This window comes from Harpegnathos saltator, unplaced genomic scaffold (genome assembly GCF_003227715.2).
Source record: "Harpegnathos saltator strain DR-91 unplaced genomic scaffold, Hsal_v8.6 scaffold612, whole genome shotgun sequence".
In the NCBI taxonomy this organism is placed as follows: Eukaryota; Metazoa; Arthropoda; class Insecta; order Hymenoptera; family Formicidae; genus Harpegnathos; species Harpegnathos saltator.
The window spans coordinates 588878-612779 of record NW_020230441.1 but is presented as its reverse complement, the minus strand read 5'-3'; the positions used below and the strand labels follow the sequence as shown (position 1 = coordinate 612779).

General features: G+C 47.7%; 1 protein-coding gene across 3 annotated transcripts in view; it reads right to left on the bottom strand.

The window, feature by feature from the left end:
* Positions 1–135: 135 nt before the first annotated feature.
* kon (chondroitin sulfate proteoglycan 4-like protein) overlaps positions 136–23902 on the bottom strand; it is a 40619-nt gene continuing 16852 nt past the window's right edge. The window contains exons 4-12 of one of the 3 annotated variants that reach the window (XR_849766.3): positions 16333–16549; positions 11707–12301; positions 11052–11306; positions 9494–9691; positions 8642–8843; positions 5804–8524; positions 5161–5567; positions 2164–4942; positions 137–2047 (exon numbers count right to left, since the gene is read on the bottom strand). Coding sequence is in view for 2 of the 3 variants with exons in the window: in XM_011141149.3 (XP_011139451.1) it covers positions 2978–4942; positions 5161–5567; positions 5804–8524; positions 8642–8843; positions 9494–9691; positions 11052–11306; positions 11707–12301; positions 16333–16549 (6560 nt within the window). In the remaining variant the exon portion in view is untranslated. Of the gene's footprint in view, positions 4943–5160; positions 5568–5803; positions 8525–8641; positions 8844–9493; positions 9692–11051; positions 11307–11706; positions 12302–16332; positions 16550–23902 lie in introns of all 3 variants that reach the window. The other 2 variants (XM_025304494.1, XM_011141149.3) reach the window with 2 other exon arrangements.

The window sequence follows — 23902 nt, the reverse complement described above, 5'->3', positions numbered from 1 at the left end:
TTTTATATTTCTCCATTCATTTTTATGCAATGACAAATTATCTTAAGATGTAGAAACGTATGTTAACAATTATAAAGGAATTTTTGTTTAATACATGTGTATTTGATACATATAAGGTAAGTCGCAATGTTAATAATAATGTCACATTAAACAGTAAGCCACATAAAAATGTGTGCTAAATAATAAATTAAACTGTATTTACTTAACATCGCACATTCAATTTATTAGAATTAGAAGAGTAATGCATTCAGTCGGCAGGGAAAATACATTCCTATGATAATTATGCAATATCATAGATTATAGAAGTTTGGCACTCGGATCAGTTCGTTTTTGATGGATGTAAAAAAGCCTAACGGTTCGTCTTTAGCATATTCATGAATCAACGAACGGGTATCTCTCTTTTTCTCATTTTCTCTTTCTCTCCTTTTCTCTCTCTCTCTCTCTCTCTCTCTGTTTCGATAAAACGTCTTTAATTAGAATCTATCAATGCGTATGCTATCAATCCATGGAACGGTAGTACGTTCTACGCGTGTGTAGGAGTGTGTGTTCGCATTATATATATATATTATATATCATTACAATCGCTATAATCAACATTCACATTAGACTGCTTTATTAGATACGCTTCTAAGATTCTTTTCAAGGAAGTCGCCGTTAATCCACTTTCGGCCAGACGTTCGCTCGAGGATTTGCAAAGTGTACGAAATTTTATTTCGAGAATTTTAAAACAGCAATATTCTCTGATCTTAACAGAAGCAATTCTAGCAAATTATATAAAGTAGACTCGCGTCAAAAGCTGTTGTGGTCATTCAGTGACTTCTAATTAATTTGTGTCATTCGATACCCCAAATGTTACAACTTCGTTTGTCATTGACGTGAAATTTTTATATTTAACAACACGATGCTCGTCGCGACGTAAATCTAACGCTCACCCGATCTCCTCGTATAAATTACAAATCGCGAGCTAAACGATAATTTATAACGTCTATCGCGTCTATCGTGCTTGCTTAAGCATTGGCCGGAAGCGGATTTGTTGAAGTGAGTTCGCGTATAAGGGTAACGTAACGTAAAATTCTCTTAAGAATCAACGAACTCGTCAACACGCCCCCGTCAATAAATTTCTCTCGTAATACCGGAACCGTGCACACACACACATAACCCCGTTCATCGCTTATGAATTACGAACTCGCCGCGCGTCAACGACTCGTAGTAGGAAAGTTCTACGGCCTCGTGTAAAAAAACGGCTTACGGACTTAGACCGTTAACGATAATTCGCAATTTCAGATACGTCGAACAGTCGTGTTATCTGGTGTCGCTTAAGCAAACTGTCTATCGCTCGCTACAGAGACGAATAACGCGGGAAACGGATGAATTGCGCGTCTCGCATAGGCGTTACTACGTAATCCCATGAAAGATAATCGTTGTGACGTTTCGTCGTGAAGAAAACGCTGAGAAACGATGATTCGCGGTGTGGAATTAACGCTATCGACCGACAGTCTCGCTCTTACCAGCGATGCAGTAAACAGTCGATACGACTTTTTTTATCCGTCGTACATTATTTAACGAGAACCATAACTCAACGCGTTTCGTGTCACGCAAAGATAAACGCGATTTGACCGTACCAGCGACCGACCGAACGAACGAACGAACGAATGAGTGAACGAACATGAATTGCCGATGTGCGTTTAATCGCACGATATGAGCCAAGGATAACACTGAGATAGTTGGAGTGGAACCGGATAGAATGAACCGTACACGCGAGACCGTTCGAGAAAAATCAAAGCTCAACTCGGGCAATACAATGGTATAAAAAGATATGTCCAAACTGGAGTACAGTTGTGTTAATATAAATGCATTCGGTTGCGCTTTGATGGCAAGAAACGAGCAAGAGGAGCGCGCGGATGTACAATCGCGCCGTAGATATCGGATCGTTTTACGATCGTAGTCGCAAAGTTCCCGCATTGTTCCCGTTTACTCGATCCTGGCCTTCGTCTATGTAGCTTAAGGCAGAGCGAAAGTTCCGCCTCGGTTTTGATTTCACCTGAAACTTACGACAGTAGGGATCGATAAATGCCATTTTCGTAACTTGGTACTTCTTACTGTTCTAAGTTTACAAAAAGTGTAAAAAGTGGGAAGGGATCGAGAGAAACGTAAAAGAATTACTTTATTATTACGGATCCTTCTGAAGGTCTGCACTCTAAAACGAGCCAGTGAACCGACGGACAGATTTTCCGGTTTAGAATCGAGACTGTGATTTTCACCGGCAGGAATCTGTCCCGACATTCAGCGGACAGAATTGTGATTCGCCGTTTTCATCTGCCGGCCGGGTATATGTATATCGATCTGCCGTAGGGAAGGAACGTTGAGCGGGGCGTACAGGAAAAATCGACGTTGCGATTAGTGGAAAAATGTCAGGCAGAGTCAGACATCTCTTAGGCACATTGAGCTCGTGATAGCGGCGATAGTCGTGACATTCAAGGAGGTTCTCTAGATTTCTGCTTATATCGTTTTAGGCTAGTAGTACACGAGACACTGCGAACTACCTCCGGATCGCGAGTCCGTCGATCGCCGATCGTTCTCTGTCCGATCCGCAGGGTCTCCGTCTAGAAGTTCCTTCGTTTTTCCTTTTCTCTCTCTCTCTCTCTCTCTCTCTCTCTTTCTCTCTCTCATTTTTCGTTTGTCATTCTTCTCCAAACTACAACCGGACGATGCACCGACACGCCGACACAGTCACCGAGGTCATGCCGCACCATCGAAGTTTCATGTCGTTCTCACGTCGTTCACCGTCGATCTCACGCGTCCGTTGCGACGATTCCGGGGTTCGACGAACGACTCTTGTAAATCCCGTCGCAGATTTCACTTTCCTTAGGCACATTAAGTCCGTGATATCCACGATAGTCTCGATACAGTTTGGCACGAAACACATCGCGAGACGCTACGGCTTCCTTCGCATGAGCCGCAACGCGTTCGTCTCCTGCTAGACCCAGTACTGATCCCTCCTCAGCAACGGGTTCTTCTTGGTCCTCTGAGTTGTGGCCGACTGACAAGGTAGATCGGAAGTGTCGAAGCTGCTCCACTCGTCGCCGTCCGCCACCCCGTAAGGATACCTGGCGGAGACGTCGACCTCTGAACCGCTCTCCAGAGGACTCAACGGTATCACCTTGCATTGCGGCAACGTCGACGGTAACACTGGCAGAGGCGTGCTGGCCGTCACGCTATTGTGATCGTTGCCGAAGGGCTTGAGGTGCGGAGTCGCAGGCATTAGATGATCCGGAGGTCTGGGAAGCGGCATTACGCCGACGGCGGGTGTGTTTTCCGGCTTCTCCTCCTCGGCGTGCTTGTATCTGTTGTGCCGGCACCTGATCGTGATGATCACCACCACACCGAGGAGGAACACGCCGAGCAACATACCGAGGATCAGCAGGTAGTCGTTGCTCATGTTCGGCGCGATTGCCATCTCACCCTCGTGACCGACCGGATCCATCGGGCCGCCCAAGGTGATGTTGTCGTCGTCCGTGTCGTGTTTGATCCGAAACTCGAAATCGCCCACCGCCGGCTGGAAGATGGACGCCGCTAAGATGAAACTAAAGCTGTCCGCGATGCCTTCATACTCCATCGAGGGTATTTTCCTGCAGACGAGGTATATCACGCCAGAGACGACCTCCTGGTGCGAGAAACGCGCCACCTCCCGCTCACGTGTGCCTCTCTTCTCGCCGGACGACGTGGAGCTCCTGATGATTCTTTTGACCTTGCCGAACTTTGGTTTCCTCACGATGCTGTAGAGAGGATTGCTGGTCGTTAGCTTCGCCAAAGGTGTCGCGTCCAGGTACCGGAGAGTTATTTGGTTCTTCTCGCCCGCCAATGCTATCATCGGATTCATGATCATGAGCGGCATCACTCTGATGTCCACGCATATGTGCTGCTGCTCGAAACCGCTCAAGCGCGCCGATAGTTCCAGGCTGTCGTTCGACACCGTCATGTCCGTCTGCATAAACATCACGCTCTTCGACAGCAGGTCGGTTTGCTTGAAGGTCGCCGCGGCGTTGTCCCTCACGTATAGCACTCCGTGCCTCGGATGCGTCGTGATTTCGTAGGTCACCAGGTCCTGCCGCGCGTTCGTGTCGAGTTTTATGTTGCTCTCAGACACGAGAGCCACGTTCGAGCCTTGCTGCAAGCTCACCGGCCCGAGCACCGTCACGTTCAAACGTATGGGCAGCACGTGGACGTTGAAGACAGTGTAAGCTGGATTGAACTGACCGTCCCAGACCCTGAAGTAGAAGGAGGCGGCTTGCAGCGGCCCGTTGTGCTCGTACACCACTCGATTGGAGTCCACGTCGTACTGGGAGAACTTGTTCACTTGTCGCACTTCCGAGGTGTTTTGGTCGGAGGATAGAAGCAGCAGTCTGCCGTACGTCGGTCCCGAGATCACGTCGTAGATGATCTCCTCCGGTGGTGTGTCGGGATCGGTCGTGAGGAGATTCTCATGTGTAATGGTCTGATTTTGATTCTGGACGACCGTAATGTACGGGGCGTTCGTGACGAGCTTAAAAGGCTCGTCGTTGACCGGCTCGATGATGACGGGCACGCTGGTGTTGCAGAGCAACACGTGGCCGGGTGTCAAGTACAGGGAGAATTGTATGCGATCTTCTAGAGTGTCCGAGTGGTCGTGGTAGTAAGCTATCTTTCCACCCTCGATTTGCGGCTGCGTGAAGGTAGTCACGTTCAAATCCGGCAGAAGCATCACGTGGCCGTGGCTAGGCTGATGAACCAATCTTGAGAGAACCGCCGGATATTCGATCCCAGCGTTGATTTGCAAGAACGACACGATGTCGCTGATGTTCATGACGACCTGCGCGGATCCACCCTCCACGACTCTCACGTTCTTCGCTAAGATATATCTGTCTAGGCCACCGCTTGAAACCGATATATCTATTTGGAAAACCTGCAAAACATTGGTAAACCATTAGAAGTGAACGACATTCGAGAGAGAGTCGAAATGTTTCGTTTCAGGTATCAGTTATTAGGAAGTTGTCAAGTCTTGGAATTCGCCGGGAGAGCGAACCAAGTAGCTTACTTTTTGTAAGATTGGTAGGAAGATAAGGAACTTTTGGGCAATGAGGTTGTCCACATTAAGCAATTGCTCTCGGCCGTCTTTTATACCTGATTTGTTAAAGTTCCAGCGAAATGTGCTTCCACGTCGAACGTAAAAGAGTCGTTGGCCGTCAGGTCCATGAACTGCTTGGTGTGCTCGTAAATCACTTTGCTATTGTTTATATCTCTCTGAGTAAATCGCTCGACCTCGAGCCATACGCCCTCACTTGTCTCCATTATAACTTTGCCCAAATGGGGTCCATTTCGCACAGTGTATCTAATCTCTCTCGCTTCGTCTGAACACGTCGTTAATAAAAGCCTGTCCGATATTAATTTCCTGGTAAGGGGGAAAACGTTAAGGGGCATATTGTACTCGATGTTCAGACGAACTGGCTTTGTGGCGACCAAGATCGTGTAAGACTCCGTCGTGTGCACGCCGTCGCTCAATACGAAGTTAAACTCGCCGTCGGAGCCATCTGAAAGAGCATCGCATCGTGCTTTACACGTCCGCGTTAATTACTGCCATGCGTGATCTCGTATTTCAATGCGGTATATTAATCAAACGCGTTTATCGCTCAATATTGATCTCGCCCGTCGCTGTTTTGCCTCGTACGTGTACGTATAATTATGCAAAAATAGTTTACGTACACGTTTAGATTAATTATCGAGTGTATACTCATGATAATAATAATCATAGTAGCAGCATACTCACTTGTGTGGGTGAACACCACCTGCGATTCGTTGATTTGACTTTGCGTGAAATTATAGATGTCCGTATCGGGAGAATTAATTAACGAGATGTACCCGTTCCTCGCTCCGGTCACGTTGAACATGATATCCCACGGCTCGGTGTCGTTGTCCACGGCTGCCAGATTCGCGGATGTCACGACGACGGACCCGCCTTGCCAGACGTTCAGCTTGGTTCTGTTCACCAGCACCGGGATCTCGTCGTTGACGGGTTGAACCGTGATCGGCACGTCAAAGGGCTCGCTGGTCTTGTCGCCAGCCGTGACGACCATCCTGAAGGCATCCCTTGGGAATTCATCCCCGTTGTGCCTGTAAAGTATGACCGCGGCATTCAGATGCTTCTGCGAGAATTTCTTCACCTGGGCGTTCTTCGTGGAGTCGACGATCGTGCCGTGCCTCGGCTTCTCCACGATCCTGTAATCCGTCACTTTGCCGGCGTAATAAGGCGTAACTACCGAGAAGTTCGACTCGTCCAGTATCACGCTCTTTCCCTCCACCACGACGAAGCTCTTCGCCTCGACGTAGAGTTTCTCCGGCACTATGACAAAGTTCACGCTCAGGCCGCGCAGCCACGTGATGCCATTGGTCGCGTCAATGACGAAGCGATCGTTCGTTTGATTCATCACCGACTGAACGTAGAAGACGCGACCGTCGTTGATGAGGCTCTGCTCGAAGTGCTTCACCGCGTTGCCGCTGTACTCTTCCTTGGTCTCCTCACTGTGCTCGTCGTGGATCTGCAAGTCCAAGTAGCCGTTCACCGGCCACTCTCGCACGTGGTAAACGATCTCGCTCGGCGATATCTTCGGATGCATTATCTCGAGGCTTTTTCGGCTCAGCAGCACGCTCGTAGCCTCCTCGACGAAGATTGTCTTGTTATTTTGGACGATCAACGTCTCCCAGTAGCTCTCCGGGTAGACCTTGATCGCGAACGCCCCTTCGGCCTCTGCACCTTTCACGTATACTTTGAACTTGAAGACGTCCTTCGTGAGAGATCCACCGAGATGCTTGTACGCGACAGTGCCGTGCCGCAAATCGTCCTCCGTGAAACCGTTGGACTCTCTACCGTGCTTCAGCAGTATACCATGCTTTGGTTTCTCCCACACGGTGTACTTGACGTCTTTCTCGGTGGTGTACACGTTCGTTTCTATCTCCAACTCCTTCGGATGAAGCACCACGGACTTGTTGAATTGGACCACCGAACCGTTGCTCTCGCGCAATCTGATGTAGGGCGGGCTGGCTTGGATCTCAAGAGCGCCGGTTCTGTAAAAGTGACCGTCGCTGATACCGAATTCGATTTTCTCGCGTTCGTCACCGTAATGCCGGAAAAGTATCGCGCCGTCGTTGATGTCCTGCTGCGTGAACTCGCGTATTTGCACCGAGGGATTGGTAATCCGGAATATTCCGCTCTTCCGGGCGTCCCTCCTGGTGTAAACGAGCTCGCTCGCTTTAGTGCCGATGTCCTTGTCCATGTAAGCGAGATCCTTGCTGGTAATCAGTTTCTCGCCCCTCGACACGACGTGGAAGACCCGGTCGACCGTACGTTCCGGCGGATTATCGTTCTTCATGTTAATCTCGACGCGAAATTGCCCGACGTACATAAAGTCCACGGCATCCAGGGACACCGCCACGAACTCGAAGGAGTCCTCTTTCGTCTCGGAGTCGTCGTGCACGTAGTATACCGTCTGCGTCAACAAATTCTCGAACGTAAAGGACGAGACATTTCTTTGTTCCTGCGATCGCGAGGTATTCGCGATCGAGAGCCAGCCGTGATTCGGCTTTATTGTGAGATTATACACGAGGGAAGATATACCGTATTCCTTCGGATTCATATGCGTGATCCTCAGAGGCACTTTCGAGCCCTCGTCGACCCTCAGGCTCTCCAGCCCCTCGAGCGATTTGCCGACGTTCTTACCGACGTGATATTGGAGCTTCAAGTTGGCGTGTATGTCGACGCACTGGGGTGCATTGACTTTAAAGGTTATTTCGTCGAGAATATTGGAGTAAGCCCGTCGGAACAGATAGTAGATCAGCCTGCCGGCTTCGACGTCCTCCTGCGTGAAGGTGTCGCCCGTCCCGAGCTTGCGATCGGACAGAAATAGATTGCCGTATCTTGGTCCCGTGGTGAGAGTAAAAACAATTTTACTCGGCGACGTAACTAATGGATTCGTCTGGTACCTCAAGTGGTTGCCCGTGATAGTCATGTTCGACGTGCCGGTGAGATTAACGGGCACTCTTCTGCCTTCCCTCAGCTCGAGGTCAATGAAAGTGATACGGAAGTCGTAGGTCTGTTGCGTCTTCACTTCGCGCACGCTCGCCTGGAACTTGAATTCGTCCTGATTAGGACTGCCGACGTTGTGGAGGTAGCGAACGATGTGCGACTCCACGTCCCGACTGGTGAAGTGGTCCACGTTCGTCCAGACGCCGGTGACGTCCCTGAGCTTTTGCAAAACACCGTGCTGCGGCAGCGAGACGATGTCGTAACGGATATCGATGGTGTTGTCGTCGGAATTGGTAGCGAACGAGAGATTCGCCGGCGTCAGGTAGGAGAACGAACGATGTACCACAACGAGGCCGGTGTTGTGCGTCAGCTTGATCTGCAACGGATAAGCCGATACGCGCAGGTACGCCGGTTGACTGCTCTCGATGCCGTCGCTCACTTGCAGGCCCAGCATCGCGTTCGGCTTGGCTGCAAGATGAAAATTCGACTCGTTCGCGCGAAGCTCGACCAGCGGAATCCCGAAGGGGAGGAGCGTGAGCCCTGAGAAATAAGAGAAGCGCTACGTGGGCACATTTGTCTCATTACCATTTCCACGATGCACGTACGCGATGAGACCCTGTATCAGTTCGGCCTGCGTGAACATGTCGATAGGTCGGAACGGAGTGGTGACTCTCTCGATGTGTCCTGCGTCGGTATCCGCGCGTAAAACCGTGTAGATCAGCATTTCCGAAGGAGTGTCGGCGTCTATGGCCCATATTAACTCCTTGGTCAGTGTTTTTCTCGTGCCCTGCGAATATCAGCGTTTTTCGCGCGTTTCACATCTGCCTCTAGAGAGCGGCGCGCGTCGCGACGTATCGAGCGATTTGCATTCGCTCGGCACTATACACGGTCGATCGGCAGGGAAAAAAAGCCGCGTCGTGTGTGTGTGTATTATTTCCGCGCCGGCGTCGCGATCAAACGGGCACGACGACGTCGATTGTCATAACCGCGACAATTTCCGCCTTTTGTATCGCCGGTCATCGCTATTCCGAGAATCTGCGGCCGGATCGAAAGAAAAATGCGTACTCGCTCGCTCGCTGCGCGCGTACACGCGCCTTGCTCCTACGTGCACACAATGCACGCACATGCGTGCATTATCCAGCTTACACGCGCGGTTAATTAAGAGCGATGACCGGCGCGCGAGCGAGTTAAATCGATCTCGCCGCGGCTAAATTGCCGCGTTCTCCGAAGATGCACGAGCCACAAATAAGCTACTATTTCACTCTGCCTCCATTAATTGATTCAGTTAGGTGGCGTGAAACGTCGGTTGTTTCAGCCGGCGAGAGAAGCAACGTGTTTCGAATAATCGCATTGTCGCCGGCGACGTTCGCGGAAAGAGCGGCGACCGAATGAGTCGGCAGAAAAAGGATGTGCTCCGGCTTTATTTTCGTGCCTTACTTGAGCTAGACGCAGCACTTTCGCGGTCGGTATCTCGAGCAATGGAGGGTCATTGACAGGAGTGACATTAACGTGAAGAGGAAAACTGAGGCGTCCTTGGAGGTATCCTGGCAGCGTGTAGCCTGTCCCGGCCACCAATGTCAGTTCCAGAATCATGCTGTCCTCTGTGGTTTCGCTACCGTCGTGCATATACTGTATCTGTCGGGCAAGTCAATTGTCATAAGGATAACGCGCTATATATATACACATATCTGTCTGTGCGTGCATATATATATATATATATATATATATATCATATTCTGTCCTCTCCTAATGTAGGAGTTGTGTAGCGAGTCGAGTAAATTAACGCAATCCCGAAGATACGAGATCCGTAACACAGCAGACATACTTCTAAAGTGCTTAATAGACACTTCCGAATCGCAAGCTCGGGATTAAATGACGCGGCGCCCGGTAGCATCTTCCGTGTTCGCACCGTCTTATAAAGTAAATTTGCACACGACGGGGGAGATCGCGCGAGTGCTACTAATCTGTCGTGCAGTATCGGTTAGACTCGACCTTACAACGAGGAGTGTGTGGACTTTAACTTGCCACAGCTCTCACCATACCACGACAATCTTGAGCGAGTGTATACACACGCACACACAACACACACACACACACGTATACGTACGCACACACATGCACGCATATACAACATCGTGCTACAGAATCAGAATTAATCATGGGCGAACACGTCAGAGCACCCGACTCGTGTTATCCTTTCTGCCGTTCGATCTAACACTCGAGATCGACCGCGGCTGAAATTAATTAGAGCGACGTGGGTTATGTCGGGAGTCGTTGATTAGCATATCGAATGGGCGTCGCCGGTCGCCGATCCCGCGAGACGCGAGAAAAAGAGGGAGAGGAAAACACGGGGAGTGAGCTTTTTCCCGTGTTCCTTTTTGTGACGATTAGAAAGCAATTGACGGGAGATAACGTGAGCCGCCGCGGTATGGTACGATGTATAAAAAGCCCGATACGCGATTTAACGAAAAACCATTAATGAGTGGTGGCGGCAGTTTATAAATAGAGCACTGTCGCTGGATAAATTGAGTGTGGGTTAGCGGACGACGAGCAGGCGAGCGGGAGAATCACGACGGAGTTGTCCGACCCTCTCCGCCAACGGTTCTAAAGTTAGTCCTTATGGCGCGTACTATGTATAGCAACGCGTGGTCCTATGACGAACTGGAAGAGCACATGACTTTCCACGTTTCTCCGCACCTTGCGCGGCCTACGGGGCCGGGCCGGCGAGTTTAGTCACCTGATATTAATTAACGTCAGGTGCAGGCCGACCGAGTTTCGCCTTTTACACGTGTTTCCGCGAAACTCCTCGGCGATCTCGAGCTTCATCATCGCGGGCGCGCGCACGTATGACCGACGGGTGAGCGCCGACGTCGTCGCGGAGCGATCGCGTCGTGGTCCAACTTATACAAGAGTGCATACGAATTGAACGTTAGTTAACGATTTATCGAATAAAGCGATCGTCGATCGCTCGGTCGGGCGATCGGTCGGACCTTACCTTGTCTTGATTGATATCCTGTAACGTGAAGGAGTGGTCACTCCGAGTCGTTAGCAGGTCGAGCGCCAATGTGCCGTAAGTTGGCGGCGTCACCAAGGTGAATATAACACCCTCCTCCCCCACGCCGTATTTAGCGATGTCCAGCACCATCCCGATATTTTTGCTCGTTACCAGAACATGCTCCCCCTCGGAAACCAAAAGTGGACTCAGCGAGAGAATCTCCAGGTTTACGGGCAGAGTGCCGTTGGAGTAGATCTGCAAAGACGCCATCACATCGACTTTTTACACCCTAGCGACGCGGACCAAGTGCTCTCGCTGTTCGCCGGACTATCAGGTCGGGATTTCAACGCGCGCTTCATCTCGCCGACTATCTCTATCAGGATGAGAAAAGCCGCCGCATTTGCGGTTGGCGCGGATAAAACTAAATGGCCCCTATGTATATCTCGTATGTATCACGCTAATTACGCGAACAAGAGTCGCCGCCAAAGAGCGGCCTATATCCGCGTTCTATCTTGACCAAGTTAGCCGTGCATTTTGGATCTCCATAAATCCATAAATCCATACGCTAGCTGCCGGCGACATAATTAGCTCGCAACCGCACCGTAACCCTCGCCAAGTGTGAAGCGTCATCGAAACTCGATTAAAATTGATCTACCTTGTAATCGTCGGCGTGATTCGGCTTGACGCACAGGGATTGCTCGCAGTTGCACTTGAACGAGCTGACGCCCAGCTGCGAGCACGTAGCGCCGGTTACGCACGGGTCGGCCTCGACGCACGGGAAGCCCCATACGCAGCCCACGACGACACCCTGGCTGACCTTAACGTCCGGTAGACCGAGGTCCTTGTTGTCGAGCACCATGTTCCGTATGCAGCCCTTGTAACTCACGTCGCCCGACCGGAGACCCTTGCCGAGCGCACGGGCGCGTTTGTTCAGCTCCGTGCCGCCGATGTACAGCGTGTCGGCCAGGTCGAGGAAACGATTGCCACCGGACGGCAAAGCCATCGTTTTTTCGTGACGGTCGACGGCGATGCCGATACCGCTCGGGTTGAAGTCCACGACGACGCTGTGCCATTTGCCGTCGGCCACCACGGTGCCGTGTATCAGCTCGGACGGGCCGTTCCCCTTGTTCATCAGCAGCCGAATCTTGCCTTCAAACAATTCGATGCCGAGATAATCGGCGTAGGACGATTGGCCGGTGTTGTAGAGCAACAGGCCGCCGTCGGAGCCGGTCTTCAGCTCGAATTCCCATCTGTAAAGGCGCAGGATGGGAGTTTCCGCGGTGGAAGGTGTCGTTAATATCTCTTAAAAGTAAAGAATCGCGCGCTCGCACACAATCGTTCGCGGCCGGTGTTACGGCAGTTACCAGCGCAGACAAAGTCGACTTGGCGATGCCGGGCGGAGAATGTTCGCTCGAATGACGGGAAGCAACGAAAAATTCCGATACTATCTCGTATCCGCGGTCAGAATAGAATTTCGCGCTTGATTTCCTCGCCGGGCAAGTGTCGCGCCGCCGACACGGCGGAATGAGAAATTTTGCGCACGCATCGTCTGCATGTCGAGCGCCGACACCGGTTGAACGATTTGCCATTTCGTTGGGAAACGAGGCAACGAATAATGGATAATGGACGGTATCCCCTTACGAAAATGCGAAGCGTAACCGAATCTTGAGAAGGCGCATATATAAATAATTCTATGAATTCGAGACTCGCTGCGCGCTTCGCAATGTAAAACGTAACGGCGCAAGAGTAGCAGACGCCGAGGAACATTTAATAATTGAAATTTTTCGCAAATATTATCCTCGCGAGGTAATTGCGCGTCCCCTCGCTCGTCGCTCTTCAGGCGATATAACATTCAGACGTCACGGCGGAGCGCGCGATTAAGTAGGCAAAATGTTATTCGTGCAACACGAGTTAAACGAGCGAAGTTAATGTGCGAGCGATGGTAGGTAGGAGAGTAGGGAGGGCAGGAAGAAGATTATTCGCTGTGAATTTATAATTATAATCAAATCAAATTTCGCTTGGTCGACTTCTACCCGGCAAAACTTTAGGACGACTGATTTTCGCATCCTGCGCGCGAAGACGCCACGACTGCTGCGAGCACGAAAGCCGATTATTTACTTCAGCGGACGGATTCATTACTTTGCTTTTGGAATAGCAGCACGGCGGGGCACTACAACAGTGGTTACGAATGCGCACTAGACTTTCATCATAGTAACGGACGGATGTAATAATAATATAATGTACACGCTGCAGTGACGACCACGTATATCGCCCCGTGCCGGGGGTATTAAAATTACCATTCTACGCGCTATCGTGTAACGCACGAGGACGCACCTCTTCCCCTCCTCCTCCTCCCCCCCGCGGTATTTGCAACATCTTTATCAATTTTTATCGCGCTAGCCGCAACCGTTACCATCGCACTCCGAAGTATCGTGCTTCATTAATTTCTTTATTTTGTTTTTTTTTTCATTCATCGTTAATGGAAACCTCTCCCGCACGTGAGATGATGAAACGCGCGCGAGTGCACCGTAACCGAAATACCGAGTGCGATTTAATCGCGTAAATTACAATTATCCCACCGAGAATTATCTCATCATTTAACTCTGTTAAATGGAATTAATGAGAATGCTTCTATATGTACATATATTATACGTGCCAGTCAGTGTCTTACTATATAGTACAATTCGCTGCGCGGCTGTAGATATATGCGCGAATTGTAAATGCAATTGGTTGTTTACCGCTCCGAAGGTGCACTAAGGACACCTTAATACCGTTCGTTTGTGTCTCTCCGTTGTTCTTCGCCGATCGATGCTTTGTTAGCGGGGCCATGTTTTAACGCTCGCTCGCTCTTCATGTCTTCTTGCTCAGTCGGTTGCCGGTGCCGGGACCGAGGAGATGCCCGATCGAGAAGACACAACGGCTGAAATTAAGCGCGCGAATATCCGTCCGCTCGTTTTTCCGCGAGATTTCTTTAATCTTCATTCGTCGGCTCAAGTCGGAGCGGGGAAAAAACGCGAGTGTTGCAGGAACATAAAACAAACTCGATTCGGTACGCTAAGCCGCCCGATAATTCCCGGTGTTGCACGCGACGGCGGGAAATCGATGAATTAGCGGTTAAACGATGAGCAGAAATTGCAGTCGGCACGGATGGAGATAACACTCGGGCGTCTGTATCGGGCGCGCATGCACGTTATACACACACTCGAATCTTCCAGATCAATTGAACTCAGAGAGCGCACGTCGGAATCTTCACGGTTCATCGACTTCACGTAGAACACCGCGGAAGGAAGACAGTTACGACTGTCTGGTCATCCGCTCGATTCCGCCTGACTATCTGCTTACTCGTTTATCGACGAGAGACTCGCGTTTGGCTGTCTGGTCCGGGGGGTTACGAGTCGTGCACGTAGCCGTAGCGGCGCTCGACGCGAACGGGGAAGGTCGAGCGTCTCGCTCGTCCGTTCAAATATTTGTACAAAACGCAAAGAGGAACCAGGCGTGTGCCCTTTGTCCTTTGTTTCGCTTTCGGTCGCATTAATGCAACAGGTCCCAACATTTATTTTCCCAGATAAGTGTTGAATTAAGGCACCGCGGAAAACGATGGGCGCGCTTTTAATTTGGTGCAACACAAAAGAGCAGCGGAGCAACTGCGGTGCCTCCGCGATCCTACAAGATGCGGTAAATCGGCCGCCGCTACCGGGGCTTAACCACCTGTACATACGGCGGATGCCTGCATTAAGCGTGCTAACAACCCAGCGTGCGTCGAGTATTCGTACTCGTATTCGTGAAAATAAAGCGTTTTTCCGCCGCTCAATGAGCGCGTTGTCCCCGCAAGAATCATTCTTGCGGGGACAACGCGCCGACAGACAACGGCGCGTCTTCGAATTCCTTCGTGTGTGAATTTTTTCGTCGTATGTGCTTAGGCTTGCTCGTTCGCGGAAAATCGCTATCACGAAAGGAGAGACGGGTTAATTGTTAAATGAGACATTTCGCCATTGCCGTTGAAGAAATATCGAGAAAATAGACGCGTCAGCTAAGGTGTGTTCACGCCCATCGCGCGTGTGTATATGTGCCTCGCGATATTTCATATTCATCAGTCCAAATGACGAGATCTCTGCGAGAGCGTCGCGCGAATGGTATTAATTCTGCAAACGAGCGCTGGCGCACTAAGTAGCTTTATCGTTATGAGCTTCCGAGTCAATCGACCATCCCGTCTGCGTATCGTAGTCCTCGTGCCGCGCCTGAAAAGAGGGATCGCGAGTTGTCCTCATTGAGAGACGACAGCGTCGCGTCGTCCGCCTCTCTCTCTCTCTCTCTCTCTCTCTCTCTCTCTCTCTCTCTCTCTCTCTCTCTCTCTCTCTCTCTCTCTCTCTCTCTCTGTCTAGTTGCAAGAATTATCATCGACAACGTCATAACGCGATTGAAACAGTTGTTTCGTGCTTTTCGAAACGGTTTAACTACGTTCCGGCGGGATTCGGTCGTTAAAAGCAGCGCGGCAGATGAAAGTGGTAGGAATCGAGTAACATGAAAGGTTCTCTCTTGACCAATGGCTTGAATGCGGTGGTGGATGTAGATGTACAGCTACGCGCAAGGGTATGCGAGTTATGTGACCCCCGCCTCGAGCTCGGTGAAACGGATTTCTCGCGGCATTACCATAAGATATTGGATTCGCGAACCGACGTATTTATTTTGCGTTTTCGCGGTGGTACGCGCGGGAGAGAGAAGGGGGGAGAAAGCGAGAGAAAAAGAGAGAGAGAGAGAAAGGGAGGGAGGAGAAAGAGAGACTCGTCAGGGTCGTCCACAACGTCCAGGCTTATAAGTCTGATGGCGGGCAAGAGAAAAAAAATACGGACAACCGAATGCGTCGAGCTCAATGTTGGAACGCTCGTGTGCGGCGAAACTGCGAAATTGCTTTCACAAAGTTTGCATCGCGCATTTCGCTGCGCAAAGCTCAAAGCTACGTTACAAACAGCGATGAAAATATTAATTACACGATCATGGGTCTCAGCATGAGCGAAAGCTCATAACGAAACAAAAGCGTCGCGTTGTGCTTTGCATCGATCTTCACATTCGATATATGCAGTGTGAATAAATAAATATATATATATATATATATATATATGCGTGTGTGTATAGATACACGCACACGCAGCACGGTAATGCAGTCGATACGGCTGCATTGCGACAGTTTAATTGCGTTTTCTACGGTCTCATAGGTGCGACGATGGTAAATGGAAGCGTATACGTTACAACGGAAAGAAGCACTTTTAGTGTACATGTATACCTCGAGCCGGAACGCGGGATGGGTCGTGGAATGGCGACGAATGCTCCGTCCTCGACGAAGCTGACTTCCGTGCTCCTCGTGGCGTCGAATTCCGGCGAGCAGCCCCACGTTACGGCTGTTGCCTCCGACTGGCCCTTCCTCGACCTGGCGTATTCTATAACTCCGGCGCCGTTGTAGATTATGTCGGCCATGCATCCCCTCAGATAATCCGTGTGTCCTGCAAGACAGACGTGATTCGACGGATTAATCACACCGCTGCGCTCGATACGCGTAACGAGCGCGCGAAAGGTTAGCGCGATGTCGGTGCATCGCAAACGAGTACGCACGAAATAACGCTCGCGTTTTACGAATAAATCTCGCAGGTGCGAGTGTCCATTAAACATTACACTACGCTAACGAGGTCGCTATCGATTCGAAAAATATTGTAATTCGGGAACGATCGCGCGTAACAGCGGGGATTCTGAATGTTTTGCATCCTTTGCAGCGAGCAAGCTGATCCCGTTGCCGTTCCTCGCGTTAGTTTAGTCAGTTAGGAGAGTCTTGTCGTGTCGAGGAAACATCCTCGAGCGTTCCTTCTCAATTTTCTCACACAGTTTTACTTAATCGCGCGATTGTCGGAGCGCTATCTCTTCGAGATCCAATTTCGCGCCGGGGAACTTTATACTTCCGCCGGTGTGACGCTGTCACACTCTGGTGAAGCGAATAATATATATACCGTGATACATGTAATATGGACTCGTGAGATATAGATGTGTAGACACATACATACGCGCACACATACATATATATATATACTCAATATTTACGAGCAATGCGCCGGATTCGTCGAAACTGGCGGTTTCGCGCTGCGGGCGAGCTCGCAGCGCGCCGGGGTTGATTGTCTTCGTGTGACAAGCGCATTTCGCGGTGGTGGGTTTGGTGGATTACCCTCGAGCTGCCGCATGCCGATAGATGTAAGACGACGGGGTTGCGCCTCGCATACGACAAGCCGACGAGAGATGTGTATACGTAAGCGGTCCGAGATGGGCGTTTACTGGCACGCCGCGGAATCGCGGAGACAGTTTCCGACGGAATGCTGCGGCGGCATTAAACCAGCCAGTCAAGCAGCCTGTTTACAGCATGGTTGCGGTGCACCTCGTTCGTGGCTCCTCGCAACAATGCTATCATCTTTAGCTTTTTACATAATGCACAGTCTCATCGATTGTAAGACATTTTGGCGCATGGCCAGTCTCGCGCGCCACGGGAAGTACAGAGCGAGAGGCTCTGCAACCCTTTTACGCGTGTCTAAACGCCGCTTGATGCTTCGCTCAGCGTGGACATGCCGTCGCGTTTGCTGAAGACAGATTCACTTGAATAACGGACACGATACCTTGGCGGTCACGCGAATTAGCCACGTTGATTTTCGCGAGCGCTTGCCAAATTGCACCGTCGCGCGACAAATGAACATCGTTTTTCCCTAACGCTTGGCGTTTCGACGTCTATGTTTGTCTGGCCTAAAGAATCTATCCTTAAAAAAACTGTATTAATACGTTTCCTTTTAATGTTTCCTCTTTTTCGTCATAGTCATTGTCCACTTCAATCTCAGCGCGAGTCTCGTTGTTTACTTTTTTATCGCAGAGATTACGTATTTTGACAAATTGAATGTCAAGGAGAGATTGAGTATTGTAAAATAATATAAAACGCTTATATTACAGTGTGGAGAATATTATTTATATATATTTGATTGATAAAATTTTATTCTCTATTTCAGGTCCGTAGCAGAATATGGCCGCTTCCGAGTCACTGCCTCTTCGGTAAGTTAAAAAAAATATGAGTACGAAAAATAAAAAATTGTGAATTTTTCAGTGGTGAGTGTATACAATAGAAAAAAATATCGTTTCAATCATGCAATCACGATGCTTCTGTATAAATATAGATATGTCGAGAAAAATAACTATAACGAAAGATACGATACACCGAGCACGGCAACGATAACAAATAATTTGTTCGATGCGATGTTATCGGAGATTTATATTGATGGTACTATATTGATTTATATTTAGGAAATGACAAAGGAAGCTCCTTTCAGATATTAGGATTTCGATATTGGCACGTCGAAACGTATATATTTTTATTGATTCCTTGTGGTGAGATCAAATATATACGTCCTCACGCAGCGAGAATATTCTCTATATTTTTGCGAAGCCAAGAAAATGGCGGTCGATAAGCGAAATCTACGACGAGAATCTGACGATCGAGTGTATTGGTATACACTCGCATTGTATAGTTCCGTATGTGTATATTTGCTCACCTACACACTAACAGTTAATATGATACACTCACAACACATGTATATGTGCTTACGGCACGGTGTGCCGAAATCCGTATAGTAGAAGCAGCGTCTTATTCGAAACTTGCGTTCAATATTTACATCGAAAGTTAAGGGTTAAGGTAAATTAAACTTTGAAATTGTGCTTATGTAACTGGAGAGATTATCCCTCGATTGATCTCAAACGGATTGCACTGCAACGAAACTTATCTTGATGTTTAATCACCGATGCATCGGAAATTGAAATTAAGAAGTGAAATTTTGCTTCTCTACTTTAACTCTGTAAATTCTATTGAATTTGAAGGGCCGATATAGAATCGCCGAGTATTTGTCGAGTATGTCGCCAAGTTCAAGCGCAACGAAATTGTGCCCGAACAACGCGAGACACATCGTGCTTATATTATGCGAAATTGCGAGTTGAAACGAGGTGAGATATTCATATCTCAGCAATGGCAAAACCGATCGAGGTTTTTTCAGTCCCAATCGATTCGGCCTTAAAAAATAAGAAGAAAAGTGTCCTTATGTTTTTGTGTATGTTGTCTCTAAGTGTAGATATTTTAAAATAAAGTCCAAATCACGAAAAATTTCGATTCAGTAAGAAAGTAAGAAACGCTAGATCGCAGAGGAGAGGAAATTTGTGCATCTCACTTTTCCGACACCAGAGGTGTTACAAGCACGCTGAAGAAGCAGTGAGTGCGAGTGAGCAAGCGACAGAGTAAGAGAGAGAAGAATATTGCTAGAATACAGGAGTAGAAATGTGCGAGAAAGAAAAAGAGAGCGAAAGAGAGAGAGAGAGAGAGAGAGAGAGAAAGAGAGCGAAAGAGAGAGAGAGAGAGAGAGAGAGAGAGAGAAGCCAGGATTTTTTGCATTAAATATTTTTTATTGCATTGTTATAATAACTAATTTATTATAATAACAAGTAAAATAACCATAAAACTCAGTGTTCTAGTAAATAATGAAGATTGTTTTTTAAGTTTACCAGACTGTGTATCATTGGGAGTTCGATACATTTATCTTCAGAGTTGATGTTGAGTAGAGTTTTTCAGTTGATGCTATTGTTTTGATATATCATTTTTTTGTAGAACAGTTTTGTAGAGTTTTATTTATAGTATTCAATAGAAGAATTTATTGTTAGAAATAATAATAAATAGAAAATAAATAGAATAAGTTTTACTTGTACAAACTTATTACTTGTATAACGAAAATAATAAATTATATTGCCCAAAGATACACGCTCAGATGCGGTACGATGTACAGTACTAAAAGCGTAAACATTGCCGTTTATATCATTTCTTTTGCAAAGTACTTGTAGAGTTTTATTATAGTTATAAATTTTACTTGTAAAATTTTATGTTACATATATAACTTGAAAAAAGATAATTTGAAATTTCTAAAAATAACACAATACGTGTTGCGCCTCTTTTTACCTTTTTATTTAAAAAGGTAAATTTTATATAACGTTACGGGCTCTCTGAGACGCGTCCTAGCGGAACAAGGTCGTGCGACTTTGAAAACAACATGTTCATAAGTACGCAACTGCCGCAACCGCTTCCATTATTGTTTACGCCGCGTCGGCGAACGGATCGACGCGGGTAATAATTTCCGAATTTTCACGCTCGATCACAGTGTACGCGCGCGTGTAACGTGTAATATTCGTGCGTGTGTGTGTGTGTGTGTGTGTGTATGCGTGCGTGACGATCCGGAGAATCTTGAGCAATAGCAGTGTTTCATGGCTTTAGAGGTAAACTTTTATTGGTTAACTTGGTTAAGTTGAAGAAGCTAATTTATAGTCTCGAATCTTTGATGCAGGACGTATTGTCGCTGTAATACTAATGAGGAAACTCGCTTTTTGTTACAGATCTGCTGGAGTTTGCGGCCACGCGATAGCTGCGGTTACCGGGACGCAGTTTCGACGGACGCCGATGCCGCACCGGAGGATCCGGTTCGGGCCGAGCAGAGTCGGCTTGAAGGTGAGGTTCACTGATCATTTGTACATTTCTTCTTGATTCATTGTGATCGAAAAATCAAGTGATTGGAATAAAAGCCGTTGAATTACGATGACAAAGGATCAACATTTGTATCTACGCGCGCGCTTCTGCGAACTGAACCTAACCTAACGGTTTAACTAACGAAACTATATTTTTTGTTACAGATCCGCAGCAGAACGCGGCTGACTCTGTCTACTGTGTATTGGTGAGTCAGAGAAGAAAAGACATTTTTATGGTGATGGGTATTTGCAATATCTCGAGAAAATTAATGCGATTTAATTATACTGTTTTCACACGTTGCTCAAAATAATCAGGAGATAGTATCTTTCAATGACTGTATTACATAACAGAATCTTTAAGATATAATATATATTTCTCTCTTTAATATTTACTCTGAATCACTAGATGATACAGATATAAATGTTTAGCTTTAGTTTGTTACTATATTGAAATCAAGATATGGAATTATTTGCTACGATTCAGTTAATATAACTTCGAGCAGTGTGTAATGTTAAAATTTGATCAGTACTTATTTCATGCAAGAAATATCGACCGGCAAACAGTCGAATAACTACCCGTGAATACAATTCTGTAACCAATTATGTTTTTCAATTTAATGTCATAAATAATTTACAATTATCAATACCGCTGTTAGAATCTGTAGATCGCGCGAGAGAGAGTACATTGTGAAATATTACATGCCCCATTGATCTTTCAAGTCCAACAAGTTCAAACTTGCAGGGTTAATACAAAAGCAAAATTTTGACTCGGGTGTGAAGCAAAGTTGAACTTTCCGCAGAAAATTCAATCGTGAATTTCGCGCGGCGAAAAATCTCGCGTCCTCGCGCAACCGGTCGACGCTATTTTCCAAGACGCTTTATACACAGGGTGTTTCAGAAATAGATGGCCAAACTTTAAGAACATATTCTACTTGCCTAAGGATGAAAAAGGTCATATAAACATGAACCCAGAAACTCTTCTTTAAGTTACAAACATCTTTTATTTGCTACAGACTTTAGTAAGAACATAGAATAAGCTACCTGATCTTGACACTATCTCAAATCTTAAACGCTCAAATAAAGACTGCTTCCGATTCTAAACAGACACATCCGCTCACTTATTTACTTCTAATGAAAGATAGATAAAGAATAATGCATAATACGTCGATGCGAAGCATGTCTATTGCAAATAAAAAGTGCTTATAGCTTGGAAAAGAAGCGTTTTTGGACCCATGCTTGCAGGATCTTTTTTCACTTTTCCGATGAGTAGAATATGCTCCTAAAGTTTGGCCACCTATTTCTGAGACACCTTGTATAATCGTACACGAGCCCCTGCCGAAAATGAGTTTCGCAACCTCCCGAGTGTTGTGAGGGTTGATTCTTTTTCTTTATTCCTAGATTCGAGAATTTAGCGAGATCCACACCGGAGAATTAATAAGACCTCCTCCAAGGGGTAGGTCACACCGTACCATGGGGTACAAGTGAATTGTCATGAATATGTAAATTGAATTTTGAGCTGGTCGCCGAGTATTATGCGTGACGGTCGACGGGGTAACGATGAGGGCGCGTCCAAAGAGAGAAAGAGAGTGAGGGGATGGGTAGAAGTAGAGTATAGAAGAGTGACGGAAATAGAGAGGAAAAGGGAGAGAGAGACAGCCAGTGAACGATGCTGTTTGTGCCGATCGTATTCAATTTCGCCCCCGCGCCAATTCGAACGGAAGGACCGAGTAAACTTTTTGTCTCGCGGCAGGAATGATTACCGATCGCTGCGGCTGATGCGCCGCGAGTCTGCATGAAAGAACCCGGTCGTTATCGAGCTGTGTACTTGAGACGCGTGTGTAGAGCGCGAAGAGTGCGACGGCAGGCGCTCTCGAGTGCACAACGACCGAGTAATTCTAATCGAGTAGGTACGGGAAATCATAAACGCAACGCACCGCAGATTATGATTAGCCGCTGCTATAAATGCGAATTACACCCCCGTGAGTTCTCGCGTGTTTGAGCTCCCCCTGCGACCGGTCCGTTCGCTCCGGCGAAGTTTCGCCGGTGTAACTTATTCTAATTTACTTTGATTCTCCCTGATTTATTCTATTCGTACAACGGTGTGTTCCCGCCGGTACATTTCCATCACACTGTCTTCGGGAATATTCCGAAAGTAATAACGCGCTGTTCTCCTTGTGTGAGATTTCTGTGCAAATTACAGCGGGCTGAAAATAGAAAGGATATTCCCGCCTTTTCTTGGTCGTCCGTGTTTTCGACTTCGTAGTGCTCTATGACCGCGGCGGATATACACCGTGAGGCGGAAGAACGTATAATTTGGAATTTCGCCGCAAAGGCGTGACACGACGGGAACGTCGTAACCGTGGCAAAGGAGCGCGCAAGGAGAATATTCCGATCGCCGTTTCTCACGGGAGACGTATCGCGGCTTCCAATTTATTCGCGGCGCAAATAGAATCGGCCGCGCTAATGAAATTAGTATCGGCAACGAGATTATAAACGCGATCGACGAGTCTCTCGCGTGACGAGATATTTTAAGATCAGAGAAGGAAGTACGCCGAGGGCATTGATGTAGTGCCATTGGCGCGAGCTACGTCGAATTGTAATTATCGCCGTTACTGGTGCACGAGACGAGTCTTGTTACTACACGTAGCGTCCACACAACGAAAACAAAGGCAAATGTTTGAATTACATCCCGTTCGTGCGATTTTGCGCAACTCGTGCTCCCGGCGCTCCATTATTTAAGCCCTTCGCCAGCGCGCGCGGAAACGCGAGACAGTGTACATCATACTTTCGATATAATAATATCGGCCACTGTGCCGCTGTAATCACCTGTTTTCGCTCTTCGTCACGATCCAGCACGATAGCAAACAATTAATTCGCCGTTAAAGTATCGTCCGCAGCAATCGTTCGGAAAACACATTGCGATACATTTTCAATGACGTAAAATTCTCGCGAAAGTTTTCGTACATCACGACGATTCGTGTATGAAGACTAACGAACTCGAGTTTGCGCGAATTTGAGAAATAAGTGAAATATCAAACCGGAGCCACGAATAATTTAGATCACTCGCACCATTCAAATCCATCTATCGATTCTCCATTTATACTAATTTATTATTTCTGCCTTTGCCGATGGTGTTTCATAACGAATACAGCGTTTCCGTCGATTTTCCATTAATATGATTGCACCAAAGAGAACATCGAAGGCTGCCAGAGAACGAGGGAAGATTCGGAAGAAAAATTCCCTAGTATTTCAAGAAAATATATAGATGAAATACA